This window comes from Anser anser (genome assembly GCF_964211835.1).
Source record: "Anser anser genome assembly, chromosome: 12".
Taxonomy (NCBI): Eukaryota; Metazoa; Chordata; class Aves; order Anseriformes; family Anatidae; genus Anser; species Anser anser.
Window position 1 is genome coordinate 3,148,305 of NC_139733.1, and position 19,003 is coordinate 3,167,307.

A 19,003-nucleotide genomic window follows, 5' to 3' on the forward strand; every position below is an offset into this window, starting at 1 on the left:
CAAGGCACTCCAATGGATAGCTAGATGTAAGCACAAGCATTAAGTCTTTGCAGGTTAAGGCCCATAGGCACTTTTCTTCACTGGTGAACTGCAATAATGCCATTTTATACTAACTAATTGGAACTTCCAAAGTTACCAAAAGAGCAATATACAATCACTTACTTGATAGTATATGTAAAAAAAGACTTAAAAATGCAAATTATATATTTGATTTGGATTTTTTTTCCTTTTAATTTCAATAAAACAATATTTTAGAGAAATTAAAATGGAACAGAGTTACAGCCATTCTGAAAGGCTGGGATCTTTGACTTCAATTTTAAAAGATTTCAAGTTTCCACGGTCCACTTCTGCTACAGCTTATTCGTGTGGGAAATAAAGTCTTTCATAATGCTGCCATTACACTGACCTACTTCAACTCAGTCTCCTGTGCAATACTTTTCTGTGCAGTACTTTTAGCAATACTTAGCATGGTAGGCACCTAAGCTAAGGGGATTGATAGCTTATCATCTATGCCTGTTTCCTCAGTGCAAGTCCCCTCCTTTGAGAAGTCTTAGCAGCAAAAGAGAGATAAGTATTTACAAAAATGCTCTACTGCTGATACTGAATTTCTTCTTTGTTCCAGTGTGTGTTGCCCTTTGCACCTTCTTTGAATTGTAAGCATCTGGCCTTAAAGTTTAGGAATAAAATGTACTCAGTTATTTTTTTTTTTTTAATTGCATACTTAGTAATTATTTTATTACTTCAGAATTGAGTTTCCTTCATAGAAATGATTCATATGATACAGATCAGGCAAAGAGGGTTTCTAACAATAGTGTGTAAGAGCCAACATTTTGTCTGAACTTCAAATACTCACAAATGTGTTTTGTATCCAACTTAACTATACCATTTGCAAACAGTATTTTGCAAGTCACCAGAGTTCAGACAGAGGGCATAAATTCATCTGGTGTTGATGTCAGTGTTTTCCTGCTATAAATCATTTTGAAAAACCTGAAACTGCAATTTCACTTTAAGATAAACAAAAGATCTGAGGAAAAGAAGTGCTCTGAGAATCACTGCAACCCAACCTGATACACTCTTTTTGCTCAGGAGGACATATCCAAGAAGCCAGGCATTGTGCTAACTTAGTAACCCAGATGCAAAGCTGAAAGTTCCATGGTCCGTCATAAAGGCTCTATTAGCACACACAGCTGTGATTTGCTTCACTTTACAGCATTCACTTTACAGCAAAGTATGAAAATAAATCCTTCTCATTTATGCAGTTTGATTTTAAACCCAATATTTCAGGCTAATCTATCTAGGACTAATGCCCTGTGATATGAAACCTGGAAACTGCAGTTTACCAGCACCAGAAGAAATGTTTTGGTTTGGGCAGATGCTGAACTAATCCAAAAGCATTCCTTTGTCAGGAACCCATATTCCAGTAGAACAGGTTGGTACTAATTCCTAAAATCAACAGCATGAAACTGCATCTACACAATTTTACCATTTAAATCTAGAGACAATTAAACTCTCTGTAAGTAACGTGCTGTAATTTCTATTCATGAAGTAATATTTCTGATTGTATTAATACCAGGGATGAAAGCATGTAAAGAAGTCCTTTCCATTTGGAAAACTTTACTGCTCATTTCATGCATGTCGAGTGGCATTTTCCATAACTTTCAATTAAAGAAAGATTAGAAGAGTCAATTTGTCCTCTGACTAATGATGGAGACAGAGTTTTGGTAATACATAAGCACAAAAAAATCTCCATCCTCAGAAATGATTTTTTTTTCAATTGAAAGTATTGATACTAAATTCTCACACAAAGTCCAGATATAGGAGTTAAAAGACACAAATTCCAGACCTATTGGAAGTTGCAACTAAGAAACATAATAGCCCCTAAATAATGCTAAAAGGGCACCAGGAAATCCAGGAGCTATCAGATCTCAAATCCTTAGCAAAAAGTCTTGCAAGACCCCCACTCTCTGTGGCTCAGGGATGCAGCAATCTAGAGTAGGCGTCAAACCTAGTGGCTCTCAATGGACTTGTCCCATCTCTTTTTGAAGCCATTAAGCTTTTAGCATCCGTAACACCTATCACAAAGATACTTGCCAAGTGCCATTCTTCCTGCCCTTCTTTGTACCATTTTCTAGATCTAGACATAATGTTTCGATTTCAGCTCTAGTTAGTTTGTCCATCACATCATCCAGAGGACAGGCAAGATGAAGGATGATACGAAGGACAAAGTGAGTGTTTTTCTTATCACTTAATTACATTTCACTGTAATGATAGACGCATTACTATTCAGTTAGATAACTGTTTAAAAATGCCTTTTTTTTTTTTTTTTTTTACCAGAGATGATTTTTTTGGCTACATCCTGACATTTTCATCCTTTCATACAGACACTACATTAGAGTTCTTATGTTGTTTGTTTGAACAGCTTTAAAAATAATATTTGAACTAAACTCTGAAGCTCTTCCTATCCCTTTCATGGTGACACAGGAACTAACTGCTCTGAAGTCCCTGTAAAAGGAACCATCTTGATACTACCAGATCTGGAGACAAGTTACTCTGTGCATGTCAAATTGGTAGAGGAGAAAATATTATATATATATATTACTCTACATTCATATGCATATATTTGTAAGTATATGCCTACAAAGTCTTGAAGAATTATCCTGATCTGATGGGACAAACCTGGTACAATCTGAAACTGCCTCATCTGGCCATTGGGGGTGAATTATCTTGTTAGTTGTGCTGTAGTTGGAATCAGCTGTCATACAATGCAGTGTAGATGTTCAGGGACAAAGTTTCTGAAGTGATACCAGGAGCATGTCAAATTTACAGCATAGATAAAACCATTACATAGCAGCAGATGGCACACCCCAACCTAAAACATAAATTAGAAATCATTAAAATGTCTCATCTATCCCTATCTGTGGTAATTATAAGTAAAATCCCCATATGCAATCAAGGCCTTAATTTCCTGAAAAGCTTTCACTAGTTTACCGAAAAATGTGGCAAGCTTTTTGTATGCATTGATTAATCTAAGCCCTAACTGGGGGATAATGATAAAGCTGTGCAGTAACACCTCTAATTCTGCATTTATACTATTAAAAACATATTGCGCTGAAGCATGAAGCTATTTTGAATTATTTTCTATTATGTTTCAAACTCATTTGATTTCTTAAGTATCTTAGCTTCCAATTTTACTTTTCTCCTTTCATAACATTCTAATGGACACAATCAGTGTTTATCGTTACCTAGAACCTATCTAATCATCTTAAAAATTATTAAGTCTCTTGAAGGGTGTAAAAATACCTCAGAAATGAGTGTTTTGCGAAATGGGACTAATCCTGCCTTCTCTGAAGCATACACTGTAGGTTCACAAATCTCATAGCACAAGCTATTTATTCTACTCATTTTAGAGCACACCAGACAGCTTTTCAAAGTCTACTAGCTTCAAAGGTTGTGTCCTGGGATATTCTCGGCTGAAGTGGAGTTAACTTAAAGCTGACTTAAAACAGGCTGTGCTCAAAGCATAGCAGCCTCCAGGCTGGCTTGTGAAAAGCATGTAATTTTATCTTCAATCTTCCCTGGGTTCTGCCATTGAAGCAAAGGTTTCCCTGACATTCTCCTGGTTGGACAGACTCAGCTTTGGTACACCACTGACACAGAAACATGCTGAGTGATGCTCTGGTGGGGTGTGAACTCAAAGACCACTGCTCTGTTAAGCATCTCAGCCCAAGAACAACTTGAAATCAGAATTCCATGGCTCAGGCATTAAGGCAGGCTAAAAAGAAATATATCTCCTGGAGAGACAAAAAGTTGTTACAGCACCCAGACAGCCTCATAATTACTTTATCACCTCTAAATTTGGCCTCCATCTTCTGTATGTAAACCATTCTATAAAGTTACCCTACAGCACACGCATAGGTGACCCTTTCAAGTTAAACCCCAGCTTGTAAGGTATGTCTTCTTTTGCATTGATTTGCTTTGATCTGTCTGAACAGATCTCAGGTTCTACCTTTTGTTAATTTTATCTATTGTTAGCTATCGAAGTGTATAGGTTAGGTAGTCAAATGAAGCATCTATTATTCAAAGCTAATTGCTCAGAACTATTTTTTCTAATATTGATTAGAAATAAGTTTAGATGTGAGTCTTTTTTTTTCATTCAGCACCTAATACTATTCTAGCTAATTACTGTTGATGGTATTTCATTAATCAGCTTACTGTCTTTGACTAGGAAGAAGAAAAAAAAGCTAGATGTCAAATGTGATTGTTTGCTAAGAAATTACTTCTTTTTCAGGTAGCTATCCCAAGTTGAAACACTCTGGCAGCAGACTCCATCGGTGGCAGAGCAGATTTACATCACTGTAACAAAATGGAGAGTACTGTCTCTCTCCATTTTAGTAATCCAGAGAAGTTTTCCTATTGGATCATTGGAAATAAAACTATGATTCAAAACAGAAGGATTTGATTCCTTCATTGGTTGCAGCATACTAATTTAAGATTAACAAAATTCATTACTGCTTCTATATATTTATCCATATTGCCCAAACTAATTTCACATAATTTTGTAAAACCTATCTACTGATGTATTTTATTAAACCTAAGGGATGGAAAACATGGCTTTTTTTTGTTTAGTTTGGTTTTTTGAATGAATGAATGAATGTGATGAAGACTGTATTTATTTTTCAATTTTAAGCTGCAATGTATTAAAATGCACAGGGTAGTGGTGTCTACTTTGGAGGTAGGTACTAAATATCTTTCTTATTTTCAAATCTGCTATGCCAGCAACATTTAGTCCAAAAAATGTGATAAAATCATTGCACGCATTTAATATTTTCCTGTACGCTGAGTGCAAAAAAAAAAAAAAAAAAGCAAGCATAATAGCATGTATTATTTGGATTAATGATGTGTAACTGTTACCTTAGTTAATGTAGGGAACATATGAACAAATAAACAATACTCACGGTAGATCTGAATTTATTAACTCAACTGTTATCCTGGGACAGTCTGGGAACTGGCGTTGTTTTACATTGATTTTTTGCTTCTGGTAGCAATTCTTTTGAGGAAACTGTAGCCTCAATCAGTGGAGTTCTCAGCACTACCTAAAGTAGCGCCTACTTCTAATCCAGTTCTCTCTGTTTAATTTAAACTCTCTGGGGAGAAGAAATATGTTCTTTTGAGTATTTGCAATGATGTGTGACAAGAAATTAGTTCCATGCTTTGACTGCAGTACTGGTCAGCAGTCAGCTAAGACTGAGATACTAGATGTCTTGTCAAAGTAAATCAGGTTCAATGCATGGGAACAATATTTCCATGTGAGGTAGTTTAAAATCCTCCTCAGGTGGGTTGTAATAAGCTGTTAATTTGAGAAAAATTATATAATCATCCCTTTTAATGCTAATTCAAACTTGTTAATACGCATATTCCCTGGCTTGGTATCTCTGTTTGTAGGTCTGAATTTGATCATTCCATTTTCTTTCTGAGGTTTCTAACTTACTCGTTATTTAAGCCACATCTCTTTGCTATCTAAAATTGGTTGATTCTGAGCTTTCTTACACCTAAATGACATGATCAAGTAGTCCAAATCATTACCTAAAAGGGCAGGGCAAGGGGAAAAAGCGTTAAGCTAGATTTTGACAGGAAATTGGATTCAAGTGATTAACACACAAATTCAAAAACTCCTGCCTGCCATCCTTGGCTCTTAAGTGCGATTTGTGCAGTATATTAATACTGTCATCCAAAATTTCTACCATTCTCTCTCCAGCTGGATATCATGTGTTAAATTTCTGGCTATGTAGTCATCAAATGCCGGGAGCACTGTGCAGCCAGCACATCAATGTCTTTGGGGATGAACTGCCTTGTTTCACTGAAGAGTCTCCCTTAGATGACCTGTGAGTGGTGCTGAACGATGCTAGGAAAACAGCATTAAGCTATCCTTAGTACATTTAAGGCAAATAAAAGGGCGAAATAAAGATTTTTTAAGATTTTTCTTGCATATTCCTCACAGTTTTTAACACTGCCAAATATTTGCAGCTGACATACAAAGGACAAAAAGCTGTCAAGCATCCTTTGAGTTCTTATACTAAGCTGAAATTTGTCGCTGCCAAGTATTGTTTGGATGCAATAATGTGCCTTCCATATCTGCAGCGGTAATGTAACTAGTATGACTTCAATCACTCTATGTAGTTCTTTCCCAATGGTTTATTAGATTAGCCAATTCAAAGCTCTAGAGTATCATTGCTTACTTGACTGTTAGCCAAAATTTTATTTTTTATTTTTTAACAGATTCCTTCTCAGCACTCTGATGACAGTTTTGATAATACTTCAAACACACTGTGACTTTTTGTTTATGGACTAATAATACATTTTGTGCCAGAGCCAAGGGATTCTCTTGTGAGATATATTTACAAGATATTTTGTTGTGTTCAGGAAAAATTTTTGGTTGTACACCAGTTGGTCTCAAGTACGTTGTATCCTCCTATAATACCTCTCAGTAAGCTATCCTCTAAGATTCTTGAACTAGGAACATTATAAAAAGTGGCATGATTAGAAGATTGCCTGATTGTACTTCATAACGGAAATATATTTAAAGAAATATTGATTTTTTTTTCTGTCTCAGGATATGTTATTCCCAGTTACATTAGTGCAATGGCCATGTAGACATCTGAACACTAGACATATGCAAAAGTGCAGTGCAGCCTAAACAGACCGTATTGCAAAAATGATTGGTTTTCTTCAAATGTCCCGGTATGCTTCAAGGAGGATGTTAGGGAATATAAAACTTAGAAACCCATTTCTTCCTTCAGGAATTAAGTGCACGCTTCTTTTTGTTATAAAAGCAAAGGAATTATGAAGTATTATTTGATGTTATTGTCAAACATTAGTAAAGGATATAGTTTCTAAAAGTTAAGATGTTAGTAAAGGGCATGTTAAAAAAATACCCTGGCATTCCTTTCCTTAAACCTGATCAAAGTTTTAGATATATTTTAGAATGTTTAGATATTCAGTTAATGAATTGTACATTTTAAAAATGAAACCGTGAGAGAATACCTTGTTAAAATATCAGTACTTGTATTAATACGCAAAAAAAAATATATGTACCATTATTCAGCAATTTCAGTTTATGCAGTGTCCAGGCTTCAGTCCCCAAAATCTCTAGGTCAGTCTGAATGGTGCTAGCTATCTGGCAGAGCACTGATGAGCTGTTAATATTTGAGCTAGCAATTCCAATCCTGTCCATAAGGTTGACTTAGTAAAGTTCAGTAGTTGCTAACGCAGTTGCTCCATGATTGAATGACCTGTGCTGGCAACCCACCACGCAAAATAGTTTGTTTCACAGAGTCCATGCCCTGCTCTAGTTCAATTTAGAGTAGTATCAGTGTAGATTATTGAAGTGTAGTAAATACCTAACTTCACTATGGTAAAAACTTGAAGATCACATTATTAAATGTGACAATTTTAGTATTGACAGGAAAATTGGGGGTTGTACTGGCAAGTATCGCTGCTCATTATGTGTATTCCTACATATCAAGTGGAAGAGCTAAAAACAAAAAAGCAATTTACAAAATACATGGTTGCCACTAATAGACTAAAAATCTGGATGTTCCAAAGACGTGCAAAAAAAGTCTTGAGACAGTTATGCAAATGCAGACTTGGATTTTGTAATTCTTGAGTGCTTACTGACATAAATTGAAACTGGGGCAAAGAATACTATGCTCTCAGCTTTAGAACATGAGCCAGAGCATTAAAACCTTGTGCAGACAGAAGCTGCCACTTTGCCAATAACAAGGACTGCACAGGAATAGAGCTGATAGTGTAAGCCTTAGCTAGAGCCGGAGAGCAAATGGAGAAGATGTACAGATGTGCAGCCACAAACACATTACACAATTTGGGAACACATATGCTGCAGTGGCTGGTGTAAACAAGGACACTACCCCTTAACCTTTACAGTTCAGTCTAGCATTTGGCACTAAGGAGTCATGGTTTTAGTGGATGAAGTAGGTAATATATGCCAGCCAGTGGGTTGCACATAAACTAAAGAAATCTAAGTGGCCAAAAAAACTGTAAAAATAATAGGAGTCAGATGGAAAACTGGTGAGCAGTAGGATGTCCAGGTGACTCACCCCGATGGGAAGGATGCCTAGCAGTAGCAGGTTCAAACCCTCATTCTATAATAAATATGCATAAGAGAAAAATCACTATTGATGCGTGGGGAATTTTTAAGCAGAGTTTACTGTTGTTAACCAGGTGATAACGAGCTGTGCTAGCGAGTGTTACTGGAAGCTGTCATTTTCAGCTGTCATTTTTGCTAACAGAATTCCACATAACATGATGCAAAATATTGCACATATTTCACCCACTCAGCTTACACCTGCTAGCAAGATAAGCCTACATGGTTAATTTTACAGTTCACACAGTGAACAAGTGGAAATCAGAATTTTGTGCAGTTTCTAATATTTGTGGTTTTATTTTTATTGCATTTATGTTTTGTATAAAACTCATTCAGTCTGGCTCTTATCAACAGATTTCTAAGCAAAAACTAACCTCTAAAACATGTACACCTATATCAGTAGCGCTTTCCTTAAACTGTTTGGACATTTTTATCACAACCTAGTGTAATCCTGTTTTCATTTTGTGATTAAAACAAAATCTTTTTGAATTTTTAGCTAATAACAGCTAAATCAGGTTAATCAAGTGGCAAGAGTAAAACATGTAAATGGTCATTTCTTCTGTCTGCAAGAAATAATTTCAGCTTGACATTGCCTAATTCGTTAATATACAGATAGAAAGAACCTAGATCTATAATTTAATTATGTAAAACAACAGTTAAGACAGATTCCAAAGCCATCTGAATATCTGGCTTTGCTTGTTTTTCACTAGATCAAACATTTCTTTGCTTCTCTTGCTAACAATCCCAGTATCATTTGTAATAAAATTAAAACTGAGATTCGTGTACCTGTAAATAACTTTGACTTTGGGAAGTCATTATGGAGAAACAAACAAAATAACATCCAGTTTTCATTTTTTTGAATTTCAGTTTTTCTTATGCTTTGATTTTGAAATTGTCTGACCATAACAACTTTCACAGCATCCTATTTTCATGTTATAGGGTTTTTGTGCTGTTGATGGAGACTTTAAAAAAAATCTTAGGATACATCTGATCAATTAGCTCATTAATTCTCAGGGGAAAATTTAATAGGCCACTTGGCTTAAATTCTTTCTATATCTTTTTTTTTTTAACAATCATAGTCCAAATGCAGTAAACTCCATTACTTTTATTGTTAATTTTCTTTGAAAAAAATGGTGACAGAGTAATTATCAAGTACCAAAATGCAAGCATACTTTTGCTTTGAAAAATGGTAAATGTCTATTTTTTACCAGAGACTCATAGCAAACCTTCCCTTTCCTCTCAGGAGGGATAAAAATAACTGTCATCATCATGAACACAAATCATATAAAGCACATACTAACTCTACACTAACACAGTCTCTCAGAAAATTAAGAGTTGGATAGCAAAACCCAAAGAGCATAAATCTACACCATGAGAAACAATAAATTAGCCCATGTGTAGCTCTGCATTATTGTTAGGCTCTTTACTACTGAAGGCTTGCATGTTTATAGCCAACTTTATATCCCTGACAAGTGATTGTGAAAGCACAGATTCCTATTTTGTCAACTTTTTTGCCTTGCAGTCCAAAAAGAATGCCATCTTACCATCTTAATTATTTTTAACAGTAACAACATCTTAAAAACATCTTTCTATTATAGATTCTTGTATCACAAATTGTCATCTGAGACTACACACACAGGTGCTGTATTCTTTGCAACAGTATATTTCACCTTGATTTGCAACAAATGACCACAAAGTGTTCATTCACTGAGTAATGCTTTATCCTTAATTGCATCCAATACTCCACAGAAGATTCTCTATTAGTAAATAACCCCCATTTGGCCAACTTTTAGGGCAATCCAAACCATTAGCTGCTGTGAACAACATAACGCAGAATACAGTTCCAAAAAGATATGTCTTGAGATAGCTCGTCTGTTTTAAACAGATTTCTAATAATGATCCTTACTAGCACTCAGTTTTCTTCTTTCATGAAAATTTCCAATATTCAAACTGTTAAAGTTGCCATAAGGTCCTAATTGCTGCAAAGACTTACTGCTGAGTACCAAGAACTACAGAATACTCTCAGCGATTTTCAGCACCTATGGTTGGCAGGTTCTGTCACAGACTTTTGAATGACCTTGGACAAGTCATTCATGCCAAATATGTAGATGCTTACAGATTCACATAGGAACATAATGTCCTGTGATTGGAATAGGGTTAAGGCAGAGAAACACTACCTGATCTACCTGACCCTATTCATTTGAAAAATCTGTGTGTTTTTTCTCCATTCTCATCTATGAAATTCGGAAAAAGAGTATCTCATTTTCTAGTCTGTGTCCAGCTGCCTATTTATGTTCTAAGATTGCAGAGGTTCCATATTTAATGTTAGAGCAGCATTTAAAGGTGGGGCTTTACAAAGCTATGATTTTGAATACCTTTTGCTGCTTCCATGGAGACAATGTCAGGCTCACAATTCTTGTGATTTGTTGTTTTTGAATGTTTAACAAATGGTTTGCAGTCCCCAAGGCAAGCAATGACAGCTGAGATTTTGTTTTGGTCTAATTTATGTTAATATTGCAAAATACTTTGCAGAAATACTGCAAAAAGAGAGCTCTTAAGCTTAATCAGAAAAGGCATGCTTAAAAACTGCAGGCTTGCACGAAAAAATGTTAGTCTAATGGACATAAATGGGATATTACATTTATACAAATGGAATAGGAAAAAAATCAAACAAGCAAGGAATAAATTCATTTCTAAAATGTCTTCCTAGACTGAGGAATCCAAAAAGGTACTGTGACTTCAAGAAGTATGCAGTTAAGCTCCTCTCCTGTAAAACTCTCAAAAATTTCTTGCTTGTGGTATTGTAAAACAGCTTATTTCTCATTTGAGCATTGAATTTTGCTTAAAGGTAAGCAAAATTCAGTGATTTAAGAAGTTACTTACCCAATATAACACATCAGTCCATCCTTCCATGGTTATACACTGGAACACAGTCAACATTGCAAATGCAAAATTATCGAAGTTTGTTATGCCTCCATTTGGTCCAACCCATCCACCCTTACATTCAGTGCCATTCATGACACACTGACGTCCATTCCCTGAGAATGCACAAGGTGCTGGATCTTCTTCAACTAGTATATCTGAAAATTGACAAAAATAAAAAATAAAAAAAATAGGTATTTCAGAAGCTAAGGTTAAAATCAGAAGTTCTCAAAGTTTTTTGAATTAATTCTATGTGGAGAAATATCAATCCTGTTAGATGATAAATGCAGATACCAAATGTTGAGAAAGTGAGCCAATGGGAACTTTAGAGCTGTTAGTTGTTCTCACATCTGGGCTCTTAAAATACTTTAATCAAAACTGAACATACAACATAGCTCGAGCCATTTAGCAATAGGAAAAAAATAAAGCAAGTTCATATTTACAGTTGTACTAATGCACCATAGCTTTTTTGAATCTCACCATACTGATGTTTTTTTTCCATCTTTACTCTTTCTTCCCTTCCTACTAACACATGTACCACCAAGGACACATCCTGGACTAATTCCTACATATAGTTCACTTCATTGCTTAGGTAACAAAACATACCCTTAGCCATCAGATGCATCTCTCCCTCATGATGATCACAGAATGGCTGAGGATGAAAGTGACCTCTGGAGATCATCTGGTCCAAGCCCCTGCCAAGCAGTGTCACCCAGAGCACACTGCACAGGATCCCATCCAAGCAGGTTTTGAATATCTCCAGAGAAGCAGATTCCCTCAACCTGTTGGCAACACTCTTTCCAAGGCAGCCCAGGATACCATTGGCCTTCTTGGCCACAAGTGCACGTTGCTGACTCATGGTTAATCTGCTGTCCACCAGGATTCCCAGGTCAGTCCTTTAAAACTCTCTCTAAGAAACACTTTCATTGCATCATTTCAATCCACACGAGTGGAGGAACACTGTTTTCTTTTATTATTGTTCTTAGAACTGCACTTCTTGTCACACCACCCAAAATTCTGAAGGAGAGACACTGCCAGATTGTCATCTCAGAAGGGTATCTCTTCCTTGAGACTAGCTAGCTTTTAGTAATTAAAGGTTCAGAAAACTGTTAAGTTGTCCCTTGTGGATAGTGACCCTTACTATTTTCAATTAGGACATTTCAGTTAGACATTTCAGACATGAAATACTATTCAGAGCATGTTTTTGTCTCTAACTGTTTTGGATATTGGTGGTAGAGGTAGTTTTAGGTTTGTTTTTTTGTTTGTTTGTTTTGTTGGTAATTTATTTGTTGTTGTTGTTGCTGTTGTTGTTGTTGTTTAAATTTTAGGAACTTTTCCTAAAATTACTGATCACTGAAAATCGGGATTACAACAGTTTTAATGCTTTGGCCCATTCTATTTCAAACTGAAATCCCACAGACTTGAAAGAGAACAGAACTGATCCCCTATTTTAGTCAGCAGTTTCATGACTTACCTGAATCAATAAGAAAACAAGATTTGTGCATTTTTCCAATAAAAAGTTCCAATCCTATAATAGCATAGATTATGATTACAAACAATACCAAAAGGGCAATATGGAGCAGGGGAACCATGGCTTTTATAATCGAGTTCAGGACAACTTGTAAACCTAAAATAAAAGAAGATACAAGATATGAGCCAGATTTCTATGTCTTGCCTTACCAAAACTTCTATAATTATACATTATTAGAAATTAATGATACAGGCATGCAGACCATCAGTTTAAAAAAAATTCTACTGCTCAGAACTACAAAACGTTACTGCAACATAATTTACTTCATAAGAGTGCAAAGTTTTGTGTCAAAGCCTAATTATTTCCTCTGTTAATAAAGGTTATATCACTGAAGCCGATGCTTGAAGTTCAATAATTTAAGTGATTTTCTTTTGTTTGTTCCATTTTTTTTTTCTGAAAGAAAAGGCATGTAGTCAGCATGTGGCTTTATTTTATATGACCTTTAAAAAGTCCTGTGCTACAACCACAACTTTGTGACAAGTCCAGAGAAACTGTACACAGGCAGTTGCAGAAATGTATTTTTGGTCCGGAGAGATAGCATATAGCTATCTGGGAAAACATATTTTCACTTTGAATAATCTTACTTTTTAGTCATTCATTCCTTGCATCACTTTCAGAACTATTTCATTTTTCTTGTTTTCTCCTTAATTTAGCCAAATTTTGTTCTTGTAAAAGAGTAAATGCCAGACTACTGAGGTTGCCCCAGCACTGGTAAGAACAAAATATGGCTCATTTTAATTTCAAAATACTTCCTTTCTGGCATCTCATAAGACTGCTTCTTTCTTCAGTAAAGCTCTTTTGCCAAAAATATACCATCACAATCATTTCTGTGTAATGGAGTATGATATAATAATAAACATAGGGTTACGTTTCTTCCTTTGAATGTACTGGGAAGAGTTGAGTTGTAAGTCATGAACCTCTTATTCAGCCCAAATAGCTTCACTAATTAATAATGTATGAAAATAAAATAGGAAGGATTGTTATAAAATTCAATTGCTTTCTTTAAGTAATATTGTTCTATTTTTCAAGTTTCCTAATTTATCTGTTATATTGAGATAAACAGAAGGCATTTATGTGCATTGGAGGGGGCAGGAAATATGAAATGTGTAATGTGCTTTGGCATACACTTACCAATTTATAAACTATTTTAGGACCACCTACATTTTCAGATGTGTAGGATTTTGGAATAATATGTATATATATTTCCTAGTGTATTTGCATTTACACATGTAATTCATTTTTATATAAAGCTTTTAAAAGGGAAGTGTATTCCCAGTCTGCTTATTGAACTGTGTAAGAAGATCACACACTGAAAGAATTCACAATCCTTTGTTCAAACTGAAATAGTGTATCATTCATCTTGAATCTCACTTCATATATATAACCAGACAACAAAAATCAACTTAATATTATCTCATTTACGTTAGTGTCTGGAACATGAAAGTTAAATAATCAGATCGGTTACAACACGCATTCCAATGGAATTAAACAGAAAAGTGCTTACTGGGCACTCCTGATACAAGCCGGAGAGGTCGCAATACACGAAAGGCTCTTAGGGCTTTGACATCAAAACCACCAGGTTTGCCACCTGAGTGGCTGCCACCTTCTGTTTCTTTGGTTAATTGTTCCAATATTACACTAAATAATCTAGAAAATGAGATGAAAGGTAAGGTCATCACCATTCATTTACCATGCAATCAGAGGTATTAGGAAATTACTTGAACTGCAAATAATTCTGAAAAGCCATTCAACTGTCAAAATGAGAGGTATATTTATGCATTAAATCATGACAGGAAGAGTTATGAAGTGCAAGTTTCTAATCCCTTGAGATAATGATGATAGTCTCCAATAAATTAGCAATCTGCTTGTATACACCCTCAGCTATTGTTAATTAAATGAAGCTACTTTGCCATTTCTCTTTGTTCTAACATTTTATAGCTGTAAGGTTTGGAAAAGTAGTCTTCTCTTTAGAAGATGAAATAGATAATCACAAGAAACCATCTGTTTTAATTTTGGTGGAATATATGAACTCCAAGTGACACTGCAGTTCAATATTCTAAATACAGTCAGCAAAAGCTGCATATATTAAAAAACAGTTACAAAAAATATTAAAAATGAGTCTAACATTTAATAACACCAAAAAGATTTGTTTCTTACTCATAATAACTTTGAGTATAAAAATATTCCCAGATGAGTCATTTATTATATTGTATTTCTCCACTGCAGAAATGAGCTAGTCATTCATTAGAGCAGTTTGGGAGACAAGAGTTTTATTTTTCCTTCCCACTTCCAGCAAAAATTCAAACTGATGCAACTGTTTGAAGTTCAAAGTAATCTTAGGCTTATTTTAGTTTGGACCTGCATTTCAGATGCATAGTTTTCTAAACTGCAAGTATGGACCAGGCAAGACATAACAATACTTTGCAGAGAGTCTATAGTCCAGTACTTGCAAAACTACACTTCTCCTAAATGGATTTTCAAGGCAATAGAGTTTGTAATCCTGAAATTTCTTTCACATTCAAAAAGGACTCCTGAAACATGTAGGTTTTTGGTTTTATCAATAAAAGTTCACAATGCTGTTATGCTGGATAGTTGCTAGAAATCATGTAATATTTAATAACTTGACCAAATGTCCTGGTTTCAGCTAGGATAGTTAATTTTCCTCACAGTAGCTGGTATGGTGCTCAGTTTTGGATTTAGGATGAGAATTATTCAACTGGGGCGGGGCGGGGGTGGGGAGGGAATTGCTTCTCAGGGACAGGCTGGGCATCAGTCAGCAGGTGGTGAGCGATTGCATTGTGCATCACTTGCTTTGTACAAATTATTATTATTACTATTATTATTATTATTTCTCTTTCTTTTCTGTCCTGTGAAACTGTCTTTATTTCAACCCACAAGATTTTTACTTTTTTTCCCCCCTCAAATCTCTCCCCCATCCCACTGGGGGGAAGAGGGTGAATGAACAGCTGTGGGGTGGTTAGCTGCCTGCCAGGTCAAACCACAATACCAAAGTAGAATACTGAGGACTTTCTCCTCTTCCAGTAAGCAACTGTCCTGTATAGGTTCATTCCCACCTCTACTCTGCTTATTCTCTTCCTGAATGAAACCCATACAAAGAGCGTCATACAGCTCTTAGAGTGAACACCATTCCAGCAACCTATCTATTGTAACACCTAGAGAAATCCAGACATTTAATATTTCAGGTCCTAATTCAGCCCCATAATTTAACAGAACACTTCTAAGAAAATGAGCCATCTCAATGACTGCAGAGTGACTGTTCATGCTCCAAAGGCGACCTGGTTTAACAGACTTCTGAATCAGATCCCAAATTAAGAGAAGCTGCTTTCAGCCTGTCAGTCCTTACATCATCCAGAAGATTTAAGGGGTACAGGGACAATGAAAGCACTATGAAAGCTTTCTGCTAAGCCCTTATTCTTTCACTTAAATCCATTGAAATTATGCCACAAAGAGTGTGGGCAAGTAGTAGACTGCTCAGAAAGTAAATCATACTCTGGTTTCAGAGAATGACAAAGACAGGAGAAATCATGACATTCACAGCTGTATCTACTGCTCTGTCATTTTATATCCATTGTCTAAAGCCATTAAGGTATAAAAGGAACAAGCTCCTTTATCACTCTTAAAAATGACAGTTATTCTCCTGTACATTTTATCAAAGTTTAGATGCCAAATTTTGTGTTGGAGAAAAAGCCTGTATGCATGCTTTCCCTTCACCAGTAGAGGTTTCTTCTGGTACTGTTAAGATTTATGCATTTGGACTGCTTCAGTTTCTGCTGAAAAAGCATACGAAGCATATTTCATCTTATATGTTGAATATAGGACATAACAGCAACTCTTTCAAAGTTATTAAAATACCTAATGAAATTGCATGATGAAACTAGTCAAATAGAATCACATCCAGAAGTGATTCCATATCCATCTTGGGTTATATATGAATACCAACTTCTCACTAGGCTTTTATTTTAAGTATCTGTTAGATAAATGGACTCATGCTTGTTTGCTTACTTATGTTTACTTGTTTTTTGGGTTTATCTTTTTTTGCTTGTTTGCTTTTTTTTTGTTTGCTTGACGAACCTGATCTCCTTCTATGACAAAGTGACATGCTTAGTGGATGAGGGAAAGGCTGTGGATGTGGTCTACCTTGACTTCAGTAAGGCTTTTGACACCGTTTCCCACAACATTCTCCTCAAAAAACTGGCTGCTCATGGCTTGGACTGGCGTACGCTTCGTTGGGTTGAAAACTGGCTGGATAGCCGGGCCCAAAGAGTTGTGGTGAATGGAGTCAAATCCAGCTGGAGGCCGGTCACTAGTGGAGTCCCCCAGGGCTCAGTACTGGGGACAGTTCTCTTTAATACCTTTATCGATGATCTGGATGAGGGGATTGAGTGCACCCTCAGTAAGTTTGCAGATGACACCAAGTTAGGTGCGTGTGTCGATCTGCTCGAGGGAAGGAAGGCTCCGTAGGAGGATCTGGATAGGCTGGACCGATGGGCTGAGGCCAACTGTATGAGGTTCAACAAGGCGAAGTGCCGGGTCCTGCACCTGGGGCACAACAACCCCAAGCAGCGCTACAGGCTGGGAGATGAGTGGTTGGAAAGCTGCCTGGCAGAGCAGGACCTGGGAGTATTGGTTGACAGCCAGCTGAATATGAGCCAGCAGTGTGCTCAGGTGGCCAAGAAGGCCAACAGCATCCTGGCTTGTATAAGAAGCAGCGTGGCCAGCAGGTCTAGGGAAGTGATTGTCCCCCTGTACTCAGCTCTGGTGAGGCCGCATCTCGAGTACTGTGTTCAGTTTTGGGCCCCTCGCTACAAGAAGGACATGGAGGTGCTCGAGTGAGTCCAGAGAAGGGTGACGAGGCTGGTGAGGGGTCTGGAGAACAAGCCTTATGAGGAGCGGCTGAGGGAGCTGGGATTGTTCAGCCTGGAGAAGAGGAGGCTCAGGGGCAACCTTATCGCTCTCTATAGGTACCTTAAAGGAGGCTGTAGCGAGGTAGGGATTGGTCTGTTCTCCCACGTGCCTGGTGACAGGACGAGGGGGAATGGGCTAAAGTTGCGCCAGGGGAGGTTTAGGTTGGATATTAGGAAGAACTTCTTTACTGAAAGGGTTGTTAGGCATTGGAATGGGCTGCCCAGGGAAGTGGTTGAGTCACCATCCCTGGAGGTCTTTAAAAGACGTTTGGATGTTGAGCTTAGTGATATGGTTTAGTGAAGGACTTGTTAGTGTTAGGTCAGAGGTTGGACTAGGTGATCTTGGAGGTCTCTTCCAACCTAGATGACTCTGTGATTCTGTGATTCTGTTTGTTTGTTTTGTTTTTTCTCTGTTTGGTTTTTAACTAAATATCTTAAAACTGTTTTGTCAGTGCCTGACATGTTATGAAGGGTCCATCTTGTCTTCCAGGTAGACTGATGGCAGTGTACATAGTAATTTATACTTCAAAACTTTTGGGTTTTGTGCTATAATTTAAATCTTAGTGGGATATTTTAGGCATTTGATAAGATGTAGTCCTTTTTGCTTCTTTTATTTTCCCTGGATTCAGTGTATTTGACCTAACTAGATTTAGCCTTCAACACTGAACATTTTATGAGTTAATGGAAAATTTTTCAGTTATCATGTATTTAGGACAGAGCCAAAGATAGAGGTCATGTTAATTACACTGCTCCAGGGTTACTGTAGCTTCATGGTCACTTGACAAAAGAGAAGAGGTCTATTCAAGTGACGCCTGGCAAGAGAATTGAGTTTCTGTCTGTGATAGTCTCCACACCTGCCCACCAAGCTTCCCCTTCAGGCACAGAGGCCAATCTGTTGAGAATGACCTAGCCTGATGAAGAATCTATTTATATACAAATTTTAGTCCTTAACCAAAACCTGCCTTAATGCCAAGCAACTGGCCCAAATACAATCTTCTCAGCACCTTTTTTTTTTTTTTTTTTACTATCTCAGAAACAAATAATTATAAATCGGACATTCACACATTCATAATACTTCCCCAAATTTAATAGTGCTTTACCACATATTTCTTTACTTAGCATCTATTTCCTTAATGCAATGGCATGAAAAAGAATGGTATACTCTTGAACTCCTGTGCCTTTTCAATTACAGGCAAGCCTTGATGCAGTCTGAACTTAAAATGAAGTTAGAATGGCATATTGCATGCCAAGGTCGTCTTTGCTAGCCAGTCCCAACCTACAAAATTATACATGGATAATGTTCTCAATTTCAATAAACATTTTTAGTAAACCTACAATACTGGAAATTCCCCTTTTCAATATTACCCTGCCGTATTCAGATAATTACAATATATGCCTCAAGATTAATTCCCTAGATAGCTGAAGGTAGGATCTTCTAACGAACTAGCACAACTGTTGACACAG

At 36.6% G+C, this 19,003-nt stretch overlaps 1 protein-coding gene and 1 long non-coding RNA gene across 27 annotated transcripts in view; one reads left to right on the top strand and one right to left on the bottom strand.

Moving 5' to 3' along the window:
* The window catches only part of CACNA1D (calcium voltage-gated channel subunit alpha1 D), a 186,600-nt gene that overhangs the window by 101,281 nt on the left and 66,316 nt on the right, over positions 1-19,003 (bottom strand). For all 26 annotated transcript variants that reach the window (XR_014571618.1, XM_083795885.1, XM_083795894.1 and 23 more), the window contains exons 5-7: positions 14,119-14,261; positions 12,558-12,710; positions 11,045-11,241 (exon numbers count right to left, since the gene is read on the bottom strand). Coding sequence is in view for 25 of the 26 variants with exons in the window: in XM_083795885.1 (XP_083652011.1) it covers positions 11,045-11,241; positions 12,558-12,710; positions 14,119-14,261 (493 nt within the window). In the remaining variant the exon portion in view is untranslated. The remainder of the gene's footprint in view (positions 1-11,044; positions 11,242-12,557; positions 12,711-14,118; positions 14,262-19,003) is intronic.
* On the top strand, positions 15,912-18,269 carry LOC310880337. The gene is made up of 2 exons (XR_014571631.1): positions 15,912-16,851; positions 17,611-18,269. It is a non-coding gene; the product is annotated as an uncharacterized lncRNA (long non-coding RNA).